The 8,010-nt window shown below is 45.8% G+C and overlaps 1 protein-coding gene across 1 annotated transcript in view; it reads right to left on the bottom strand.

The window, feature by feature from the left end:
- Positions 1-8,010, bottom strand: part of SCML4 (sex comb on midleg-like 4 (Drosophila)) — a 38,650-nt gene that overhangs the window by 8,415 nt on the left and 22,225 nt on the right. Inside the window, exon 3 of the mRNA XM_010003861.1 lies at positions 6,848-7,114. Coding sequence (XP_010002163.1) covers positions 6,848-7,114 — 267 coding nt within the window. The remainder of the gene's footprint in view (positions 1-6,847; positions 7,115-8,010) is intronic.

The raw sequence follows: 8,010 nt of genomic DNA, 5'->3' as shown, positions 1-8,010 counted from the left end.
GGGAAAGAGAGAGCCCTGAGAGTGGTTGGGAACCCTCACAGGTATTGGAATTATCTGTAGTGAAAGGAAGGGGGATGAGAAGAAAAAGTTGAAATGAAAGGGGAATTCCATTGACTTCTTTGCAATCTAGAGATTGATAGCATGAATCTGATTTTTTTAAAAGACAACTATAGAAATTACCTTTCTAAAGAGACTGCATGACTAGAGCTCTTCCAGAACCTAGCAGATCAAGATAAACCTTTCAGATTCCCACCTGAGGTATAATATAATAATATAAACCCAAGGATTATGTGTAGATACTAACTCTTCAGATATTGTTTAGTCTTTATTTAGCTACCTAAGGTGTAGGGTCTTGGATCCTCTGTTGCTTTTTCATGAATTAAGATGTGTTATTTTACTTGTGTCAGGGGCTACCTTGAAATGCTGTTAGCAAAACTGGGACACCACCAGCTTGCAGAGAAATATCTTGAACATAGTTTTCAGCTGAGGAGTCTGAAACAACCTGGTTTTCCATATATTTTAAAATGTTTGTTGTTTAATTCACTCTGGCTTTTTTAACAGCAAAATTCACACATCTAAGTGCAATCTCCCTATTTGCAAAAGCAAATTAGTCATTTCAGGTTGACACAAAGGCATGGAATTTGTTCCAATGGCATCACTTTGCTGAAAGATGATATTAAGCACAAAAGTGTTTGATGGCAGCAGGGCAAGCACTATCCATTTTTTCTTATCTGAAGGTATTCACACTTAACCTAAGAATTAGATAAATGAGGAAGTCTCATGTCTCCCGGGTATCCTATGCCATCCTGTCATCAGAATTAATCAGGAAGATAATGAATACTCAGATTACAAAGAGATGGGAGTGCTGGGGACCAATAATTATTTTTAGAGATGGTAATCTAGGTCAAATCCAATTTCCTGTTTTTGACAGATGGCAAAAATTTGTCAAATTAATGGAATGGGATATGGAAATGTAGGTAATCAGAGGGAAGCACTTCCCTCTCCTGCCTGAAGCAGTGCTGGGGAAGGAGAGTGAAGAGGTTCCTCTGCAGGGGAAGGTCTTGGGGCACCCCAGTTGACACCATTGCCTGCACAGAAACAGCTGGAGATACCAGGTCAGTGGGCAAAGACCAGCAAAACTGATGGGAAGTCGTGGCCTGTCTTGGTCTGAGCTCTCACCCCATGTGGGCTTTTCTCTGATCTTCACCTCTGGCCTCAGAACCTTCCTGAGAAGGAGGATGGAGAGAAAGAAAGCCAACAACTGAACCACTGCAAAGGCATGACAAAGGAATCTAAGATAAAAATGGAGTTAAACCTGTGAAAGAAGGCAAGATAAATAACAGACTCCCTAAATATGTTCTTGGCAAACAAACAGAGCCCAGGGGGAGTATGGTCATTGATAGATAAGAGTGGAAAGGGAGTGACAGATGAACTTTAATATTGCTGCAGGCCTAAATGATTTCCTTGCCTCAGGGGAATGGGGTGAGAATGAAATTTTAAAAGGTTTTCTCTGATTGCACTGGAGCAGATAATAAGGAGCAGCAGATCTACTGAAACTCAGCAGAAGCAGCAGGCCCTCAGAGGTGCAGAGAAATGGGAATTGTTTTTCAAAACAAACCACCTCCCAGGTAAACAAGGACAGGAGGAAGACTTTGTAGAAGACACGTTTCTGGAAGTCTAGGCCACACCAAGCATAAGAGGAGGCTGACACAGGCATGTGGGAGAACACAATTACAGCATATCCATGGGTGCAGGGAGATGGGGATTAACAAGGCACAGTCAGCAGAGAGCTCTGGAAATGGTTGTAGAATCACTAAGGTTGGAAGAGACCTTCAAGATCATCAAGTCCAACCATCCACCCTACAGCCCCTGACCACTAAACCATCTCCCAAAACACCACGTCCATGCATTTTTTAACACCTCCAGGGCTGGTGCCTCCACCACCTCCCTGGGCAGCCTGTTCCAAGGCCTCCCCACTCTTTCTGTGAAGGAATTTTTCCTAATACCCAACCTGAACCTCCCCTGGTGCAACTGGACCCCATTTCCTCTTGTCCTATCGCTGGTCACTGGGGGGAAGATCGGAGACTGGGCTCCTCCACCCACTGCAAGAGCAGCCCAGTATCCAGCTGCATGAGATGTGGCCTTCAACCTTTATTTGGCCTTTTCTTTCCCTGCCTGTCCTGTGCAGGGGAAAAAGACAAGGCATTTGGAACAGCATTGGAACTTTCAGGCTGTAAATGTCCTCAGGAATGAACAGGTAGGCTGTGTTTGCCCAAGAAGTGGTCCCCAGTGGTGCCCCTGCTGTGCCACCAGCAGCTCCTCTGCCACTGCCTTGGATCTGGTCCCCATGGGGTGCTGGCAGTGTTATTCTGGCAACAGGGGAACTTCAGCCCCTGCACTCCCCCAGTGTTTTCAGGAAATAAATGCATTGGCAAGCAGAATTGCCTCTTTAACAGAGGCCCTCAGGTGATAATAATTAACTGCTAATATTGGATAATAAAATCTACATAAAAATAACAAGCTACAGGGCAAGGTTAAGGTTATGATGTTGTGGTTGAACGTCCAATTCTTCATACTTGGAATAAAGGCTTTGTTTGTTCTGTAAGCAGGCTTGGAAAGTTTTATGATGTCCTTGACTATTCCTTCCATGATTTAAGAACTTCAGTATGGCACCTGATGACAGGACAGTGCATGTTTATCTGTTAGCAGCCCTCACTGGCTTTCTGAAACCAGCTGAGGTTTTTTTATTTGTTTGTTTGTTTGGGTTTGTTGGGGTTTGGTTTTTTTTCAATTTTTTAGCATAATCATGGAGATTTAGGCATCAGCCTTCCCTATCACATTAATGAGAGCTTTGAGGTTTAATCTCATCCATTCTGCTTGAAAGAGATGTGCTGCTGTGCACTGAGATGTGTTTTATGGTTATGGTTTTCTCCATGATATTTGCTCACCATGATAAATAAGGCAAGCTATTTTTCAAAAATATCCATCAACAAAGAGGATCCCTTTGAGGTTTCAGAGAGAAATTCTGCCTCTTTTTAATGAGTCCTGCCCATCCCTGCCTTGTCAATATGCAAACTGAGACTTCAAGAACAGAGACTTCATGCGCCACTCACTCATCTTTGCTCACTTCTGATTCAGCAGCATATAAATTATCTCTAGAAAGAGGAAAAACACATGCAGAAGCATCAGAGAGAGAACAGATTCCAAAGACCTTTTCAAGAGAGATTTTGCAAAGTCACTAATCAAACTGCAGTGTGGCTGCTCTGAGGCAAGTGCAGAGAGACGTGGATTTTTAAAGCGTGTGATTGGCAGTAGAAGAGGAAGCAGCACAGTGGGTGAGGTGTGAGGGCTGTGAAGAAACTCAGTCTCTAATTTTAAGGAGGAGCAATGCTTTGTAGGACTCTACAGTGGGAATTCCAGCATGACAGAGCTGACACCACTGCAAACAGAGAAGGAGATGAAACCAGGGGGTGAGTGGGAGCGGCACCGTTCCGTGCTGGAAGGGATCTCGTGATGAATCTGTGGGCACCTTGACTTCATGGGTGTCACTGCAAACTGCCTGGCTGTGTCTGAGAGCAAATGACCCTCCTCTGCCTCAGAGATCCCAGCTCTTCCCTGTGCACTGTGGGAGACTCTGCTGGAGGCCCCAGAAAGCAGCTGAGTGGATCAGAGGAGATGCAGAGGGTGGTGGTAGCACAAAGACACACTAACCATCTGGGCTGCTGCACAGTGGTTCATGTTGGTGGAGCACCAGGAATTGCTGTTCCTTCTGTTGGAGACCTTGACAGCAAACCCATCTCTGCATGGGTTTGTGAGGACCTTTATGGGAGACCTTTATCTCCAACGGATGAAACTGTGACTAATACATTGCTGATAATTATAAATAAGCAATATCAATACATCAATAACCGCTTTTGTGCTGTTCACTGCGTAACTGCCCGTTTTAGGGAGCAGCTGTTGAGCTGACCAAATGACCCAGAGGACCCAGAGGAGCTAATCCATGCAAGTGTCAAATGCTTATCACATTTAAAACATTAAGCAGTTTGGGGATGAGTCCTGTCACTCCAAAGTACCCTGTGTAGGAGCTTAGTCACAGAATCATTAAGGTTGGGAAAGATCTTTAAGATCATTAACTCCAACCACTGACCCAACCCCACCATACCAACTAAACCATGTCTCAAAGTGCCACATCTACACATTTTTTGAACACCTCCGGGGATGGTGACTCCACCACTTCCCTGGGCAGCCTGTTCCAGTGTCTGACCACTCTTTCAGTAAAGAAATTTTTCTTAATATCCAATCTAAACCTCCCCAGGCACAACTTGAGCCATTTCCTCTCGTCCTATTGCTGGTTATTGGAGGCTTAGAAGAGACTTCACTGAAAAGTAAAATTACTGAAATTAAAAATAACTTCAAAGACTTCCACATATCATGGGGGCCTGATGCAAAAGCAATCTCTTCCTCTTCTCTCCTCAAAGTCCTTTAATGTATTTCAAGCTAGAGAAATACAGGAACCTGCAAAGCCATTGAATCACTCCTCTGTGATTTTCCCATTGGTTCAGTTCTAGAGAAAAGATGTGCCACCTTTTAGGCTTTCATTCTGTAAAGACTGCCAGCTGTGTGGGAAGTCATGAGAAGAGAGATGGATGGCACTGTCTCCTGAAGCTTAGTGCCCTGATCAGGACCACACCAAGTTTTCATAAGGCTGAGACTGGGAAACAGTGAGATTCACAGTCAGAAGCAAGAAGGGAACGTAATGCAGCTGAGCAAGCTTAAGGGGCTCTGATTTTAAGCTTCTGTCCCTTGAACAGAGATTCAAACCCCTGATACCTCAGCTTTCCTCCACACAACACATTTTCAAGCATGGGAACACAGCAATTTGAGGATGCTGAAAACACACAAAGCATTCAATAAGCCACTGAGTTATTCAGGGAAGAAAAATCTATGAAGGGTTACTAAATATGAATCCACCACTTCTGGTTCAGGAAGCTCTTGAGCCACAACTTTCTGAAGGTGGAGAGGGAAGTGCCACCATCTCTGCACTTACCTCCTCCCTGGGGGTGTGCTGCTGTCTCATGCTGGAGACACAATGCTCAGCTCAACAGACCTTTGGTCTGACCTGCTCTGACCCTTCCTGTATTGCTAGGAAGGGATAATGACTGATCCCAGGCAGAATGATACAGATTTTTCAAAGCAAGGAGGTAACAACCTTGTTAAATCTTGGCTCCTCACAGCTGCCAACTAAAAAGCTTGACAAAAGGGTCCCAGGGAGGCTCTAGAGTAGCAGTGGGAGAAGGGAAAATGAATCCTGTGCACGGGAAGCCTCTTGTCCTCCAGCACCTGATGACACTGGCTCAAGAGGCAGTGAGCAAGATCTGAAAAAGGCTTTTCATTTTCTTTTCTTTGGAACTGAGGCCCCTAGTTGTCAGCGACAACCTTTTACAAGTTGTTTGCAGCAGGGCATTGCTATTCTAGCCACTTTGCTTTGAGTATAGTTGACTCTGTAAGTAAAGAAAAAAGAATGCTGAGAACTGAGTGCTCATCTGTGCTCTGTGGAACAAGGTAACAGGTAAACCAGGGAAACTAGTGTGGGAAAATTACAGCAGAGTGAGTGATGGTTTTCATAGAGTCATAGAATCATAGAATGGTTTGGGTTGGAAGGGACCTTCAAGACCATCTAGTTCCAACCCCCTGCATGGGCAGGGACACCTCCCACCAGCCCAGGCTGCTCCAAGCCCCATCCAACCTGCCCTTCAACACTGCCAGGGATGGGGCAGCCACAGCTTCCCTGGGCAACCTGGGCCAGGCTCTCACCACTCTCACACTCCACAATTCCCTCCTCATGTCTAATCTAAATCTACCCCATGTGTTAATCTATATCTGTAAGTTGATGATAACTGTTGTGATTGCCACACGATTATACATAATACATATGTTTAAATAATTAATAACAGCATTAGAAAACATTCATCTATTTACTTAAGGATAAACAGATTGATTTTGTGTTTGTATACCTTACTATTTCTCCTTCTAAATGGAAGAATGAGTGGTCTGGATGGATGTCAACCCAGACCCACCTCACTAATTTTCCTGAGACTTTGGGGGTGAGTTAAGACTCCAGCTTGGCACCAGCATAGCAACACATGTTGGTAAATCACAGAATCACAGACTGGTTTGGAGTTGGAAGGGACCTTCAAGACCATCTAGTTCCAATTCCTCTGCATGGGCAGGGACACCTCCCACCAGACCAGGTTGCTCAGAGCCCCATCCAACCTGCCCTTCAACACTGCCAGGGATGGGGCTTCCACAGCTTCCCTGGGCAGCCTGTTCCAGTGTCTCACCACCCTCACACTGAATAATTTATGTCAGATCTCTAACCTAAATCTCTCTTCTTTCACTTTAAAACCATTCCCCTTGGTCCTCTCACTGCAAACCCCTGTAAAAAGTCCCTCCCCAGCTTTCCTGTAGCCCTTTCAGGCATTGGAAGGCCACTATGAGGTCCCTCTGGAGCCTTCTTTTTTTTCAGGCTGAACAGCCCCAGCTCTCTCAGCCTGTCCTCATCACAGAGCTGCTCCAGCCCTCAGTTTATTTTCATGGCCCTTCTCTGGACATGTTCCAACAGCTCCACATCTTTCTTGTGCTGGGGGCACCGGAGCTGGACACAATATTCTAGGTGAGGCCTCACCAGGGCAGAGCAGAGGGGCAGAATCACCTCTCTCCATCTGCTGGCCACACTTCTTTTGATCCAGCCTAGGATGGAGTTGGCCTTCTGGGCTGCAGCTGCACATTGGTGGCTCATGTTCAGCTTTTTGACCCACTAGTACCCCCAGGGGAGGTGTGATCTTACCACTTCTGTTTCCTTCCAGACAGCTCCCGTTCATCGTTGGGCTGGAGGTCTGATGCCTCAGGCCAGTAGATGAGGACCCCCCTGAAGATGTCTGGGCAGGACGATGGCTGCAGGAGGAAGAGGAGCCTCCAGCAGAATGTCCATCTGCAGGGGTCTGCCGGGGGGTGTAGGTGGAGCCTGTGCAACCAGAGGCAGGAGCAGCAGGATCCAGGTTGAACCGCTTCACGTTGCTGGGATCAACCAGGTAGTCCTCAGGTGTGGCTGTTTCTGCTCAGGAAGCCAAGACATAAAAGAAACATCAGTGAGAGAGAAGCAATTTTAATTCAGCCCTTGAAAAAAAAAATATTGAAATGATATATTTCTATATTTTTGGGGCAAAATTCCCTTTTTTCTGGCAAAAAGTTTAACTCCATTTCCAGCTTCTGTGCAGACAAGGGGTTACTGGAGGGATCCTTGCTGAGAATTCATAAATCATGGAGGGGATGACAACCACTCAGAAGTCAGGAGGGTCACAAGAAGAAAACTATGGCTTGATGTGACTCATCTGCTATCAGCACATGGCAACATTCTCCATAAAGTCCTAGGCCACTGGTGGGTCCCATTTGCCTCATAATGCTCCTCCAAATTACACCAAGACTGGAGGCAATTGTGCTGTGGTTTTTTCCTCTGTCTTTCATTTTAAAACATGCAACTTGAAAGGAAGAAGACAAAGACAACAGGACAAGCTATCTGTTGGGTCCATAATGCCTGGCAGCCAGTAGGAGGGAGTGAAGGTAAAGAACCAAAGCATTCTGGCTGCAGGTCCCAAAACTAAGCAGAAAATACCCTCAGCTGCAGATGTCCATCATACCTGGTATCCCACAAGGAGAGCAGGATTGATGGCTGAGGAGCACACCTAAGGTTTACCAGGGGTAGAGATGTGTGAGTCACTGGGACCTGTCTTGGCCTCAGACACAAGTCAGCATCATGGATGACTGCAGACCTCTCCTCTTCTCACACTGTGCAGGAGCCAAATATTTGCTTTTCAGACTCCTTCCAATAAACCACACTTGGCACTTGCAGACCTATTTTAGAGACCTCTATTCCCCTTTGCTTGGGGGCCCAATGCACAGGCATGAGGCAGCTCTAGCCCCAGGTTTTGCAGGACACAGACTTTTTTTGCC

This window comes from Chaetura pelagica, unplaced genomic scaffold (assembly GCF_000747805.2).
Source record: "Chaetura pelagica isolate M959 unplaced genomic scaffold, ChaPel_1.0 scaffold128, whole genome shotgun sequence".
NCBI lineage: Eukaryota > Metazoa > Chordata > Aves > Apodiformes > Apodidae > Chaetura > Chaetura pelagica.
Note: the sequence above shows the minus strand (reverse complement) of the source record. Positions and strands in the feature narration are given on the sequence as shown.